This window comes from Panthera leo, chromosome B3, assembly GCF_018350215.1.
Source record: "Panthera leo isolate Ple1 chromosome B3, P.leo_Ple1_pat1.1, whole genome shotgun sequence".
Classification (NCBI taxonomy): Eukaryota; Metazoa; Chordata; class Mammalia; order Carnivora; family Felidae; genus Panthera; species Panthera leo.
The window spans coordinates 121140801-121156532 of record NC_056684.1 but is presented as its reverse complement, the minus strand read 5'-3'; the positions used below and the strand labels follow the sequence as shown (position 1 = coordinate 121156532).

The 15732-nt window shown below is 49.7% G+C and overlaps 1 protein-coding gene and 1 long non-coding RNA gene across 2 annotated transcripts; both read right to left on the bottom strand.

The window, feature by feature from the left end:
• Positions 1-7195: 7195 nt before the first annotated feature.
• On the bottom strand, positions 7196-8854 carry LOC122222973 (tubulin alpha-1A chain-like). Its single transcript, XM_042943889.1, has one exon. It carries the CDS (start codon positions 8750-8752, stop codon positions 7397-7399), a length of 1356 nt encoding a protein of 451 aa, XP_042799823.1. The 5' UTR covers positions 8753-8854; the 3' UTR covers positions 7196-7396.
• Positions 8855-10646: 1792 nt separating this feature from the next.
• On the bottom strand, positions 10647-11818 carry LOC122221387. The gene is made up of 3 exons (XR_006203180.1): positions 11635-11818; positions 11007-11148; positions 10647-10688 (listed from the first exon to the last, which is right to left on the bottom strand). It is a non-coding gene; the product is annotated as an uncharacterized LOC122221387 (long non-coding RNA).
• Positions 11819-15732: the final 3914 nt, after the last annotated feature.

Sequence of the window (15732 nt, the reverse complement as noted above, 5' to 3'; positions counted from 1 at the left end):
CAACAAGATGTTCCAGGGTCATCTTGTACCTTCCCTGAGCCAGCCCTGGAATTGGCTTGTTCCCCAAAGTGGCCTGTGTTTGTTTGTTTGTTTATTTGCTTGTTTTTAGTGGAGAATGGTATTTAGAAACCAAGATCTGGAAACTGGGGTGCTCTGTGCTTCTGGGGAAGATGCATGTTTAAATCTCTGCCAGCAGGATTCATTTTATAGACTACAATGTCTAACAATCCCCCAGTTGGGCATTTGGCTCTTTTCCTTCTGCCACTCTTCTATTAGCAGCCAAAGCTGAGCCCAACAGTGGGCACACAGCCAGGACCCCTTCCCCACCCTTCCTGCCCTTCTCTCTGCTGGCTCCGCAGAGCCTTCTTGTCCTGTCTCCCCTTTCCATGGAACCAGCACCTGGGAGCCTGTCTGCTACCAACTCAGGGACTTTACACCGGCAAACTTGCTGAGGGCAAGGTGCACTTCTCTTGGATTTTACCCTACACTGATCTCTGACTTCCCCTTCTGTTTTCAATCGAGTAGGAGATAGGAAACTCCTCTGGAGCTGAAGGAAAGTCTAAAAAGAACTCTTTCTGGAAGCACAAACTAACATTTCTAGGGGTAAGAATGTTTTATGTCATGGTTAATTGGCACAAAGTTTCTTTCTCCGTGTTATCTAAACTAAAAGTGTGGTGACAATCCGTGCTTTAGAGTCAATGAAATAGATCACACCTAGTTATTCCTCAAAACTGAGCTCACACTACTTCCTCATGAGTATTTTTCTCCATAACACATAACACAATCTGTAACACGGGTATTAGGGTCATGATCGCTTAATACCTGTCTGAAGGCCCCATGAGCACATGCCCCCGTTTGTCTCTCTTGTATTCTTAGCTGTATCCTCAATGCCTGGCACACTACGGATGCTCAGTAAAGATTTGTTGAAATAAATAACTGAATTAATTTAATCTTCTCAACAAGTCTGCAAGGCAGAGATGACTCTCCCAACTTTATCGATGGGGAAACTGAAGCTCCAAGAACCAAGATTTGTTTGGGGCGCCTGGGTGGCTCGGTGGGTTACGTGTCCAACTTTGGCTCAGGTCATGATCTCACGGTTCATGGGTACCAGCCCCACATCAGGCTCTCTGCTGTCAGCATGGAGCCCACTTGGCATTTCTGTCCCCCCAGCTCCGGCCCCCTCCTCTCTCTCTCTCAAAAACAAACAACCAACCAACACACAGGACCAAGATTTGTTCCATGTCGTCTGGCCAGTAAGTGCTGGGATGGGGATTCAAACCTGGATTTGTCAGATTCCAACACCTGTGCCAAGTATTTCAACAGAGGAAATGGCTTTAGTGGAGAATTGAATTGAATTTTTATTCCCCTAATGAGTCTGGTTCCCCAAAGGAGTATCTAAACTCTTAAAAATTAGGGCAGCACAAATACGATCCAGGAGCCGTCCCAGAACAGGGGCTGGTGATGCGAAACCAGCTTCCAGGTGTCCTTCGTGTGGCCACAGGCCTCGGTTCATCCTTTGCCATACTCCCATAGGGTTGGCCTGAACTGCTCTCCCCACTTATGGAAGGGTCAGGCAGAAGTATGGGTCAGCGGTAAGCAAACTAGCCTGGCCCTGCTTGGCCTTGGCCCCACACCCCAGCTCTGCCTGACTAGCCCTGGGCCTCTAAATGGTGCCTGCTATGGCAGGGAACACGCTTCCCTCAAGGGCCTTCACCACCTCACCTTCACTGCCTCCTACCCACGTCCAGCAGCTGCACAGAAAGGTTACACCTACTGCTTTGAAAATAGGGAAACTGAGTCTCAGAAGATGCAAATCCTCACCATCGGGCAAGGCCCCGACTTCTCCATCTGTACAATGGGAGGATTGGGCTTGGCACATCACGGATTTCTTCAGTTCTCCACAGAGCTGTTTGATGACCTGCCGCCTCCCCTCCTGCCCTTCCCCCACAACCTTAGGGCTTTCCGGCCCTCTTCCCAGGGGAAAGGTGCTTCCACTCTCGTTTCCCTGGGAACTGGCTGGGTCAAAACACGATCCTTATTTACATTTCAAAGGCCTTGATTTCCTAACCCAGATCAGACACACCCTCCACCAGCTCTCTAAAAGTGAGTCTTGGCCAGTTGGCTGGGTTAGCCTTTCATGAGATAAGAAAGCACCTTTGCAGACGATTTGACAGATCTGGCCCTAGAAACACCACTAATTATAATAGCCACGCATACTTATGCTTATATACATTAGGTGGCAGGTACTCAATTCTCACAACAACTCTGAGGTGAATGTTATTATTTCCCCCTTTTACAGATGAGGACTTGGAGGCACCAGGAGGTTGTCTGACTTGCCCAGCGTAAGATCTGGAATTTGAACTTCTTGAGTTCAGGTTCATAACCACTGCACTCCACTACCTGAAATTCCATTCTTGGCTATCTGTCCTTTTCTGGAATGCCAACATCATGGAGGAAAGCCTTGGAAAACCAGCAACGCAGTGTGAAGGCAGACAGGCCCAGCGTGGATACGTTCAGGCCCTACTGGAACCTGCTGAGTCTGAATCTTGAGTAAAAGCTGGGGAAGAATGGAAGAGCTCGGGGTGGTTCAGAAGGGCCATTCTCCTTGTGGGGTCTCCAACATTGAAGATGGTGCCTGGGCAGTCCCTGTGCTAGGGACTGGAATATGATGGTGATCCAACAGGCAGGGCTCACTCCTGTGGGGCTGTGAGTGAGGCGGGGTGTGCGGCAATAAGGCAGTGCCCATGGCTGCCTAGAAATGGGCCAAGCTTGCTGTCTGGGGTACATCTGGGGTCTGTGATTTGGAGGCTATCCCTCTGGTAAGCCAAGGGTTGGAAGAGTTGGCAGGAAAAGGACAAATAATGCCTTTCACCTGTCCCATTCATTCACCCCTGGGGAAAAGGGTGTACTAGCTGGCAGAAGTTGGGGGGGCGGGGGGGGGGGCAGGGGGGCCCGTGGTGGGGCAGAATGCAGCCCTGGGCAGGGAGGGGTTGACTCCAGCCTGGCCATCGGCTAGCTGGAGGGCTCCAGTGGCAGCCCTGGGCAGCCTCCAGTCAGAACCACCTCTGGCCTGCCCTCTCCTCTGCTCACTGCCCCAAGACCAGCCTTGAGTTCACACCCAGGCCTGCATTCAGATCCTCACAGATGAGAGGGGCTGCGGGTGACTTTGAAACACCTCCCAGTGTTCAGACAAGGCTGGGGTTCCAAGTGTGATGAAAGGTCAAGGGCAGTCTGCGCTTCCTGGGGTGCCAAGGCTATGGAGAGGCCATCGTGCTCATTCGAGATGACTTTCAAATAAACCTCTGGCCAGAGGGGCTGGCCCCACTGTGCACCCTGCTTAGGACAAACAAATATAGCTACAAAAAGCTGAAATACACACTCACCTGAGACCTGATGACTCTGCTTCCAGGTCTGTGCCCACCGGTACGGCATTCTCAGAGGTGACACTGCCGGCCCCTGTGAGCACCCCCAAATCACGTTCACATCTGCATTTGTATACCACACACACACACACACACACACACAGTTGAACCCTTAAAGACTAGCCAGCTTTCCAAAGCAGGCACCCATGGGCCATAGAAAGAGTGTCACATCATTATCGTCATTATCACGAGGTCATCTCCTGTTGGGGTGGAGACACCAGGGAGAGAAATTGCCACTACTACTTAGATGGAGAGTGATGCTTTCCTTTATGCCTCACTTCCTCTCCACACTCACCCCACTCTCTGAAGCTCACTCCCACAGGGAGTGTGGCAGCTGGAGTGGTAAGGCGTGCAGGGAGACAGAGGCTGGCTCTTAGCAGGAAAGGGTTAACCTAACTGGGCGTGAGTCTCCAATATCAGAGCCGAGCCTCCCTCCCACTCCCACAGACTTAAACACATTACACACAGCTGCCCTCACAGGTGAGGAGGGCTGCGTGCCCAACACCAAAGCTCACAAGTGATCACAGCACCGTCATGGCTTTGCCTCTGAAATCCCCATCCGGCACAAGGCTGCATCCTAACTAAGGGGACTGCTAGAGTGGGGAGGAAGGGGCAGGGCAGGGCAGGGGAGGGAGGAATGGGAAGATGGGAGACAGGTGGGGTGTCTGGGGTGGACAATACGACTGTGGGAAGCCAGGCCTCAGCTCAGGCTTCAGGCGGGCCTGGGGTGTGGGCACAGGTTAAGGGGGACATTTGAGCCCAGGCCTCCAGTCATAGCTGACCCAGAGGGACACCCCCTAGGGGCTCCCTCTTCTGCATACATCCCTGTAGGACAAAGACTCCTTGTTTGTAACCTGTTTGGGGTCAGATACCTCTTTGAGGAATTTGTAAAATCTAGGGATCCCATCCCAGGAAGATATTCCTACACAGTTTTCAGCTACTACCGCCCAGGCCCATCTGTAGACACTTCCTAGGATTCATTACAAAACTTGCCCCAATTGGTAAAGCAGTACTTCCCAGAGGTCCGGGAGAATGCTTGCAACAAACGCAGGTTCCTAGGCCCAACCTCCACCTTACCGAAGCAGAATCTCTGGAGGATGAGTCTGGACATATTTTATTTTATTTTATTTTATTATTTTATTTTATTTTATTTTATTTTATTTTACTTTTATTTTATTTTACTTTATTTTATTTTATTTTACTTTATTTTACTTCATTTTATTTTATTTTTTGAAGTTTATTTTATTTTTTGAAGTTTATTTTATTTTTTGAAGTTTATTTATCTTGAGAGAGAGAGAAAGAGCATGCGTAGGTGCATGTGATTGGGGAGGGGCAGAGAGAGAGGGGGAGAAAATCCCAAGCAGGCTCCGTCCTGTCAGCACTGAGCCAGATGCGGGGCTCGAACCCACAAACCATGAGATCATGACCTGAGTCGCAACCAAGAGTCGGACGCTTCACCCCACCGAGCCACGCATGCACTCACGGACATGCATTTTTGACAGGTATATTGGCCAAATTTGGAGGAGCGGGCTGAGGATAGTTGTGGGGGTAGGGGAAGGGTATTAGATAAAAAGGCAGATGCCTGGGCTCCCCCCTCAGATATTCTGATTTGGCAAGTCAGGAGGGGAACAGGAATCTGCATTTTACTCAAGCAGCCCAATGGTTTTGATGCAGAGAGACTCTGAGGAGTGGAGGGGAAGATGTGGCCAAGTCCTACGTGCAGCAAGCTGGGTAGAGGGGGCGCAGGGAGGCCTGTTGATTGATTTATACGATGTTCCAGAAAACTGTTTTAGCAAGGCATATGCCAAACCAGGTAACTGGTTCCGCCCAGGGCTGCCGGCCAAAGGCCCCGAGGTGGACCGGTACAGGAGCCCTTCTCTAGAAGGTGGGCGGCTGGGTCTGAGTCCCAGCTCTGCACCCACCAACTACAGGGCTTCAGCCAAGTCTCCTGAGGTCTCAGTTTCTCTGCCTGTGAAATCTGGGGCCTTTGCAACTCTAACAGTCTGTGCCCGCACGATGGTGGCCCTGGCCACATGTCAGGGCAGCACTGCGGCCAGCTCTCCCCACCAGCACCCTGCCCCTCCCCGGGAGAGGCTCTGGGGCCAAGAGCTGCCTGTGCCCCCTGCAGGTCTGGAGGCATGCCACTGGTAGAGCTCCTCAGTGGCCCTGAGTTGTCCCCACCCCTGAGGCGGCAGGACCCCTCTGGGCAGGACACGTTTTCTTGTGGTGGTTGTCAGGGCATGTGTGTTAGGGATGGATGGGCCACGTCTGGAGGCTGAGGTCTGGAGGTCTGGGAGTGTGGGAATGTCAGACCCCTGAGGCTGGGACCAGGCTGCCCCTGTAGGAAAGTGTTTCCAGGCCCGGGTGGATGCGCCTGGGGTGGGTCCCCCACAGGTGTGGGACGCGGAGTGGCAGGGCTTTGGATCCTCTCCACCGAGGCTCTGGAACAAGATCCCGGGGAGCCCAGCGACCACGCGGGGGCCTTCCCTTGGCTCTCCCCTTTCTTTCTAGACAATCAAATAACACCTTTCAGGGGTGCCAGCGGCTGTGCCTGCTCCCAGCACACTCTTCTTCTCTGCTTGCACCCTTCTCCCCGCATCTCCTCCACCCTCCAGCCTTCTGGTTGGGAAGGGCAGCTGTGGGCAGCCAACGGCTCCCCCCACTTACTTCCTGAGTCCACAACCCCGAGGAAGCGGAGTCAGTGGGAGGATGGAGGGGGAAGCCAGGCCAGACACCTTCCCCACTTTCTCAAAGTTCTCCTCAGCTTCACTATTTGACCCTGTTCTGTTCAAGAAACCCACAGACGGAAAGCTGAGACAGTCCTGACACAGGAGAAGGGCTGGAGTTTAATCCAGCCATTTCACTCAACAGGTATTTACTGAGTATCTACTATGTGCCAGGCACTGGGGAGACAGTGGTGAACAGAGATAGTCTTTGCTGTCATGGAGGCACCGACCCTAGAAAACAGGAGGCCCTCTGTGGGGGCCTTTGTGTCTTTTCCCTCGGTTGGTGGTGAACAGTTGTCCCTGGTCCCGCCCTGAGAGCCTGGGGCACAGAGGCAGAGTTCAGGGGCTGTCCACTGCACATTTGTTTCCTACAGAGCCCTTCCCGGCTGGGCCTTTGACTCCACCTGTCTCAGGGCCTCTGAGCTTTTCCCCTGGGCAGCTGTCTCTCCCCTACTTTTTGGCATTGGCCACAGTTCTCAATCCTGGCTGCCCATCAGCAACTCTGGAAGACCCTTCATGAAGCACAGGCCCCATCCCAGGACGGTCAGATTCTGCCCGTGTGGGCTGGGGTCCTGGCCTCCGGAAATGTTAAAGCTCTCCAGGTCTTTCTGAAGCAATTGTAGGTTCAGATTCTGGCTCCAAGGCCTACAGGGACGGCCTAAAGGCATTTGTCCCAGATATGACCTGCAGCTGGTGCCGAGGGCTGGGCATGGGGGTTTCTAAAGAAGACTGAGGGCCTCAAAGACGGGTCAGAGGAGAGAGGACTGAGCCCCACTGGTCTAGGTGTGCATGGTCTAGCTCGGTTGTGGGGCTGATAATTGCATAAGGAGGTCAGTGAGAAGGAGGGATCTTTTGCCTTCTTTCCAAGCCACCCCCAGAGCCCTCTGTCTTCTCAGGGCTGCAGCAGGCTCCTGGGTCAGAGCCTGGTTCTCTGAGGTCAAGGAGGAGAAGTGGAAGAGAGAAGGAATGGGACAGCCCTGGCTTCTTTCTCTCCTCTCCCTCTTCAATCCTGCTCATCTTTATTTTTTATTTTTTTTTTTTAAGACAGGGAATACTTTATTCAAACCCATCAGAGAAATGGACAGCTTGGATCTATAACAAAGCGTTGTGTTTTAAAGCATAGGTCAGTAATTGTATATGAGAGTATACACTGCTACATACAAATTAACTGATCAGAGCACAACTTTTCAATATTCAAAACAGAATAAGCTTCCCTGTAAAAGCAGCACCTTTGTGACATTTTTAACTTTAGTATTCCTCTCCTTCCTCTTCACCCTCTCCTTCAACAGAATCCACACCAACCTCCTCATAATCCTTCTCAAGGGCAGCCATGTCCTCACGGGCCTCAGAAAACTCTCCTTCCTCCATGCCCTCACCCACATACCAGTGAACAAAGGCACGCTTGGCATACATCAGGTCAAACTTGTGGTCCAGGCGAGCCCAGGCCTCAGCAATGGCTGTGGTGTTGCTCAGCATGCACACAGCTCGCTGTACGTTGGCCAGGTCTCCACCAGGTACCACAGTGGGAGGCTGGTAATTAATGCCAACTTTGAAGCCAGTGGGGCACCAGTCCACGAACTGGATGGTACGCTTGGTCTTGATGGTGGCAATGGCAGCATTGACATCTTTGGGAACCACATCACCACGGTACAACAGGCAGCAAGCCATGTATTTACCATGGCGAGGGTCGCATTTCACCATCTGGTTGGCTGGCTCAAAGCACGCATTGGTGATCTCTGCTACAGAAAGCTGTTCATGGTAGGCTTTCTCAGCAGAGATGACAGGGGCATATGTGGCCAGAGGGAAGTGGATGCGGGGATAGGGCACCAGGTTGGTCTGGAATTCTGTCAGATCCACATTCAGGGCTCCATCAAATCTGAGGGAAGCAGTGATGGAAGACACAATTTGACCTATCAACCTATTTAGGTTAGTGTAGGTTGGGCGTTCGATATCGAGGTTTCTACGACAGATGTCATAGATGGCCTCGTTGTCTACCATGAAGGCACAATCAGAGTGCTCCAGGGTGGTGTGGGTAGTGAGGATGGAGTTGTAGGGCTCAACGACAGCAGTGGAAACCTGGGGGGCTGGGTAAATGGAGAACTCCAGCTTGGACTTCTTGCCATAATCGACAGAGAGACGTTCCATCAGCAGGGAGGTGAACCCGGAACCAGTTCCCCCTCCAAAGCTGTGGAAAACCAAGAAGCCCTGAAGACCTGTGCACTGGTCGGCCAGTTTCCGAATTCGGTCCAAGACAAGGTCGATGATCTCCTTGCCGATGGTGTAGTGCCCTCGGGCATAGTTATTGGCAGCATCTTCCTTGCCCGTGATGAGCTGCTCAGGATGGAAGAGCTGGCGGTAGGTGCCAGTGCGAACTTCATCAATGACTGTGGGTTCCAGGTCTACAAACACTGCCCTGGGCACATGCTTGCCAGTGCCCGTCTCACTGAAGAAGGTGTTGAAGGAGTCATCTCCTCCCCCAATGGTCTTGTCACTTGGCATCTGGCCATCGGGCTGGATGCCGTGTTCCAGGCAATAGAGCTCCCAGCAGGCATTGCTGATCTGAACACCAGCCTGGCCAACGTGGATGGAGATGCATTCACGCATGGTTGCTGCTTTGCGGCTGCCGAGCAGATGGCGGAGAGGAGGAGAGGTTGTTGCTTCTTACAGCGCGACTCTTAGGCGGTCGATGTAAGAGAACCTCAATCCTGCTCATCTTTAAAGGCACAGTTCAAATTTTATCTCTTCCAGGAAGCCTTCCCTGACTGCCCAGATCAAAATTAACTAATCAATGCCTCATAGGACTTTCACAAGGACTTCGTCTGGATTCGCTTTGTATACCTGACTCATCAAGCTTAGATGTGGAAATGACCTGCAAGTTGGCCAACTCCCATCTGCTTTAGGCCGGCCTGTGTGTACATCTCATACGTGTGCACCCCTCACCCTGAGGCCAGAGCCCCAGGTACCTGGGGCCGCCTGCAAGTATAGGAGCACACTTCCTTCACTCCCGTTACTCCAATTGGGGGGCAGGCAAGTCCTGGGCCCTTGGAGGACTGAGAACACCACTGACTTGGGCTCCTCTGACCCTCAGCCCAGTGTCAGGACTCTGGGGCTTTCCCCTGGGGGAACCAAGTGACAATGTGCCCTATCCCTCCCTCAGAGGGACTGGACGCTTCTACCAGAAAACCTGAGCACAATTCTGGGCAAACAGCCCTCTTTGTGAATGTGTGGGGCCAGATCAGGGCTCAGCTTGGAAAGGATTGTGGGCCCCTTTCCCCCCCACGTAATGCAAGAAAACCACATCAGAAAATAAGTAAAAATGCCCAAAAAAGACTCTGATTTTCCCCAGGATGACCTTTTCATTTTTTAAATATCACACTTCTTTGGGGGTGCCTTGCTCTGCTGGTGACCTCAGCAGCACAGGTTACTTTGTGTACTGGGAAATCCAGTTTTGCACTCTGTGTGTGTAGATAGGTTTCCACACATGGGTTATATATGCACACAGCAGGTGCACACACACACACACACACACACATCACATTAACTAGTGGTTCTCAGCTATGGCTGCACATTAGGGACACCTGGGGAGTAACAAAATCCCAGCGCTCAGGCCACCTTCCAGTTAAAATAAAAAAAGAACTTCTAGGGGTAGGATCCAGATGTCAGTAGTTTGCAAATCTCCCCCCGTGATTGCAGTGTACCATCACACCTGAGAACCACGGGTGTAGACGGCTGCTTGTCTGATGCAACCCCTCTCCTGAGCAGTTAACAAAGTGAGTGTTCGGACTCTGAAACTGTTAAGGGACCCCGCTTGGAGAGAAGCAGGTGGCAAAGGCTTAGCCTGGATGTAGGGTCCTTACTTGCCAAGGGAGAGTGTGGGACTCAGAATGGTTTTGACCAACACTCTCCCTTAGAAAATTCTTAGAAAAAGCTCTGACAGCATTGGGTGTGTCAGGAAGGAGAGGAAGAAATACGCTTCCCTGGGAGAATCTGGGCCCCGTGTCCTGGAGCTCTGAGTATCCATACGCCACAGCTGCTCCTTTTTTTTTTTTTTTTTTCTGTGTTCCTCTTTTTATGATGGGCATCAGCCAAGGGGACTCCTGCCCACCTCCCACAGGAGACAGCAGCCGGTTTGAGCTGCTGGGGAGCTGAGATTAGAGAGGGATTAGTGAGTGTGGTTTGGAGGGGCTCTGGGGTCTTGCAGCCAGCTCAGGAGTCTGAGGTCCAAAGATAGCAAATGCGAGAAGGAGCAGACAAGACTTTGTGTGGAAAGGGGGGAGAGATAAGGGAGGAGGAACGGTGGGCAAGCTGCCGCTTGGGCCACAAAAAGTTCGTGTATTGGTACTAATTTTTTTAAATGTAATTACACAACTGAAATATTCCTTTTTAAAAAAATACGTATCAGTTTTTAAGTTTATTTATTTATTTTGAGAGAGGGAGGGGCAGAGAGAGAGAGAAAGAGAGAGCGAATCCCAAGCAGACTCCATGCTGTCATTGCAAAGCCTGACACGGGGTACCAACCCATGAACCGTGAGGTCACGACCTGAGCCCAAATCAAGAGTCAGATGCTTAACCGACTGAGCCACCCAGGGGCCCCACACAACGGAACTATTCTTGTAAAGATATGGACAATGTTGAAATATACCGATTAAAAAACAATGAAAAGTTCTCCCTTTCCTCACATTTCCTCCCTAATTCTGCTTCCCGCCATTATCATTTTGGTATATAGCCTTTCAGACCATTTTCTATATATATAGGTTTCTATATACGTTGCTTTTCTTGTTTTTTTAAAACTTGGGTTATGCTCTACAGCTTGTCTTTTAAACAGTACACTCCCTGCCTGTTCATAAGTCAGACCTACTTTACTCCTTTTGACAGGTGCATAGAAGTCCATGGCCTGTGACTCTTATAGGCACGCAGCCTGCCGTCAGCAACTTGTTCAGGTATTTCCGTGGGATACGGTCCTAAAAGCGGAATGGCTGGTTCTGAAAGTACGTGCATTCCTAAACGGGTTGGATTTTGTACAGTCGTCCCACCAGAACATCCTCTTCCTCCTAACCTCATCAGCACTAGGACTTGCTGGTAACCTTTTATATCACATTTCCCAAGGTAGACGGGGCATGTGAGCAGAGTTGAAACACAGTGCAGTTTGGTGGGGGCCCTGCTAGCCTCCAGGGGCCTGTTTTCTAGCTGTGATAAAGATGGGGGGCGGGGAGTGATTTCTGGCAGCAATATGCAAGAGGAAAGAAGGAAGACCCCGGGCTGGGGCCACCACCCTTTCTGTGGGGTGGGAAGAGTTTCAGCGACAAGAGGGCAGGAAGGGGTTTCCCTGCGGCTCCCGAAGCCCCGCCCAGGGGCCAGCAAGGTGGGGTTAATGTCGCAGGCGGATGAGGCCCTTAACCGTCCCCCGTCCAATCCCAGCCCTGCCGCTCACTAACTGCGGGTTTCTGAGCAGGCCGCCTAACCTCTCCCGGCCTCTGTTTCCCCACCTGTTGATTTAGGGTGATGGAGCTGATCTTCCTCAGCATCTTGGGCAAGGGTAAAATGACTTGATACTTGTAAAGTTTAGAACGTTGCCTTGCAGTAAATGTCAGCGTGGAGTGACCTTTCAGTTGGGAAATCGTTCCTGGCTGCCCGCATGCGCGCTCCAACTCCTCTCCTTGGGGTAACCGCTGTTGGCAGTCCGCGTATCATTCCAGACTTTCTGCATGCGGGTGCGTGTGACAGTTATAAATATTCCTGTGTGCCTACTCCATCAGTTAGGAGTTTTCTTTCTTTAAAGAAAAATTTTTAAAGCAACTTTATGTTTTGAACAGGCATTACATCCACATGGTATAAAATTTAAAAAGTAAAAAAGAGTATACAGTGAAAAATAAGCATCCTTCTCAGTTTCCTAGCTGGACAGGCCCCCATTGTTATCAATTTCTTGAGTATCCTTCGAGAGATATTTCGAGCATTTTTATAAACATGTAAGTTTATGCATTATTTTTCCTCACACAAATGATAGCGTACTTTACATAATCTGCATTTCTTTTTTTCATTTAATGATCTATCTTGGGTATGTATATCTTTTCCTATCATAGATAGTTATTTTTTTTAAATGTTGGCGGCACCATATTTCACAGTTAGAAGTACCATTACTTCTTTAATCCTTTTTTAAAGGAAATTTAGATTTTCTAATATGTTGCTTATAAATGAAGCTGTAATAAATATCCTTACTATAAAGAATGTTCATTTGGGGCTCCCGGGTGGCTCAGTCAGTTGGGCGGCCGACTTCGACTCAGGTCATGATCTCACAGTTTGTGAGTTCGAGCCCCACATCGGGCTGTCTGCTGTTAGCACAATCCCTGCTTAGGATCCTCTGTTCACCTCTCCTCTCTGCCCCTCCCCTGCTCACGATCTCTCTCTCTCTCTCTCTCTCTCAAAAATAAATAAACATTAAAAGAAAGTCTTTGTTTTGGAGTGAAAGAAAACCTAGCTAAAATGGACTTAAACCAATACGCAAAATGGAGTTTGAAGGTTTAGTGACTGCACACATCCAGATCGCACGCTGACTTCAGTTAAGGATTGGTGCAGCCACTCGCTGTCCTCACAGACCTGGTTCTCTTTTTTCTGTCTTTTGTGTGCGTGGCCTTTCTCTTCAGGCTCCACTCAATGTTTGCTCCCCTGCCCCCTTCACCCGCTCTAGGGTCTTCCCACATGGCACAAAAAGGCTGCCACAATGCTGGGCCTCTGTCCTCAGACCACGACTCTGTCTGAGGCGAGGGTGACTGTGTCCTCTGTAGCCTCTCCAAGAGAGGGAGGAAAGACTTGTCCCTGGAAACCCGGCAAATCACAGCATCTTCTACACTGTCCTGTCCCTTGTCTTTTTCCTTTTAACATTATATGAGGGACATCGTTCCGAGGTGGTGTATATACACATACATTCATCCTTTTTGTAATCACCTCATGTATTTAGTCGCGCAGTCAGCATGGCATCTTTTATCACTCTCTCTTGGATAGACATTTTGGCGTTTCCATTAAAAACAAAATGACCTGGAGTGCCTGGCTGGCTCAGTCTGTAGAGCATGTGACTCTCGATTCGGGGTTGTGAGTTCGAGCCCCACGTTGGGTGTAGAGATTACTTACAAATAAAATCTTAAAATAATGAACGAGTTGCTTTTCCTCCCTGGCTGCTTGAAGCTCAGCCACCATCGTGGATGACACCATAACCATCCGGACCAGGAAGCTCAGGACCAACCAACTACCTCAGTGGCAGAAACAGATGCTCCTTGATGTTCTTCAGCCCGGAAAGGCAACGGTACCTGAGACGAAAAGTCGAGAAAAACTAGCCAAAGCGTACAAGCCCACACCAGATGTCATTTTCGTATTTGGATTCAGAGCCCATTTTGGTGGTGGCAAGACAACTGGCTTTGGCGTGATTTACGATTCCTTGGATGACGCAAAGCAAAGTGAACCCAAACATAGACTTGCAAGACACGGCCTGTGTGAGAAGGAACAAGACCTCAGGGAAAGAGCGAAAGGAGAGCGAGAACAGGATGAAGAAAGTCAAGGGGGACTTAATAGCTGCTGCTGGCGCTGACAAAAAGCTCGAGCCGGAGACGGGACAGCAGAAGGAGCAGAGATTCTGCAGTGACTTTATCTGTGGTGATTGTGCAGATTTTTCTTGAGAGGATTAGTGAACTAAGAACAATACACACATACATACAACCTATCAACCATGTTGAAATGAACATCTGTGCCGGTTAAGATGCAGTTCAGCTGCTTTAACAAAGAGCCATGGTCAAAGCGCTTAAACAAGAAAGAACTGGTTTCTTGGATTTTAGTAGGTGTGTAGGCAGTATGTGGTTGATGGCAGCTCAGCGTTGTCAGGAATGCAGATCTCTTTTGTCTGTTCTTTTTTTTTAAGTTTCTTTTTCTCATGTTGAGAGGGAGAGAGAGAGAGAGAGAGAACAAGGAGGGGACGGGCAGAGAGAGAGGGAGAGAGAGAGAGAATCCCAAGCAGGTTCCGCACCGTCAGCACAAAGTGAGGTCTCACAAAGTGAGATCATGACCTGAGCTGAAATCAAGAGTCAGACGCTTAACCGAGTTACCCAGGCGCCCCACATATCCCTTTTGTCTTATGTCATTGTCTACACGGTTGAAGATGACTCAACACCATGTCCTCTGAGTCCAGATTCCAGCCATTGGAAGGTGGTGGTGGGGAACGGGACAGAAGACCCCTTACCTCCCACCCAGAAGTTGCACATCACTTTTACTCGCACCCATTGGCCAGAGCTGGGTCACGTGGCCACACCTGGCTGTGAGAGAGCCTGGGAAATATAAACTTTACACTGGGTGGTTGAATGCCCCACCAGGAGTCGGGGGTTCTGTTGCTAAAAGAAGAAGGAGAGAAACGTCTAGTGTGGGATCATTAGCTACCTCTCGTACAACATCCTCAAACATTGATCTGTAGACAGCCCTATATTTTTGTAGGATAGAATTCTTTTGGACACTCTCCAAAATGTGTCTACGAGTATAAGCTCCCACCTGCAGCCCTTGGACCGTTGCTTTCCCACAAGTTACCACGGCTGCAGCCCGCACAGCCCCAGCCGCCTGCTTACCTGGGCCGAGCGGGTCTTGCCCACCGCATGGCCCTGGGGCTCTGACAGTTCATCTGGAATCACTAGTTCTGTGGCCTTGACTGTCCTCAGATTCTTTACCCGCAAGATTAGGATATTGAGCCCTCGTCTAGGTCCCACAGAATCTCAGCTTCTCTTCTAGTCTAAGAGTTAGGTCCATGATTGAGGGCAATGTGGCCATGGGAGAGGCGTCTAGAAAGAGGAAGGTGATGGTCCCATCCCGAATGCTGGCAGAACACGCGCAGGTGGGCAGGGTTCAGATCTGGACGTGTCTCTAACGGCCAACGCCCTGGATGGTGGTCAGAGGAGAGCCGCTGAGGCAGAAGTGGGTCCGTGAAGGGAGGAAGAAGAATGGAAAGAGGTGGGAACATTTAATCTGGGGAGAGGAGATTGAGGGAGAGAGGGGAGACAGGACACATCTCCTGGACTGGCTCTTGAATGGGAGTGGGGGCACTCACTGGTCACATTGTATGTTGCTTCCAGGAGCAGAATTTACAAGGCCGCTGGTTTGGACACAAAATAAGAAAAGAATCTTCTCTTTTCCTTAAATTAAAAAAAAATTATTTTATTTTATTTTATTTTATTTTATTTTATTTTATTATTTTATTTGTTTTATTTTTCATCATAAGTTTACTCCCCATTCCCCTTCCACCTCCCCCTGGTAACCATCAGTTTGTTCTCTAGAGTTAAGAGTCTGTTTCTTAGTTTGTCTCTATCTTTTTTTTTCCTTTGCTCATTAGTTTCTTATATTCCACATATGAGTGAAATCATATGGTATTTGTCTTTCTCGGACTTATTTTGCTTAGCATTATACTCTCTAGCTTCATTTACGTCATTGTACAAAGCAAGATTCCATTCATTTTTATGGCTGAGTAATATTCCACTACATTTATATTTATATTTATATTTATATTTATATTTATATTTATATTTATATTTATATTTATATTTATATACCACAGCTTC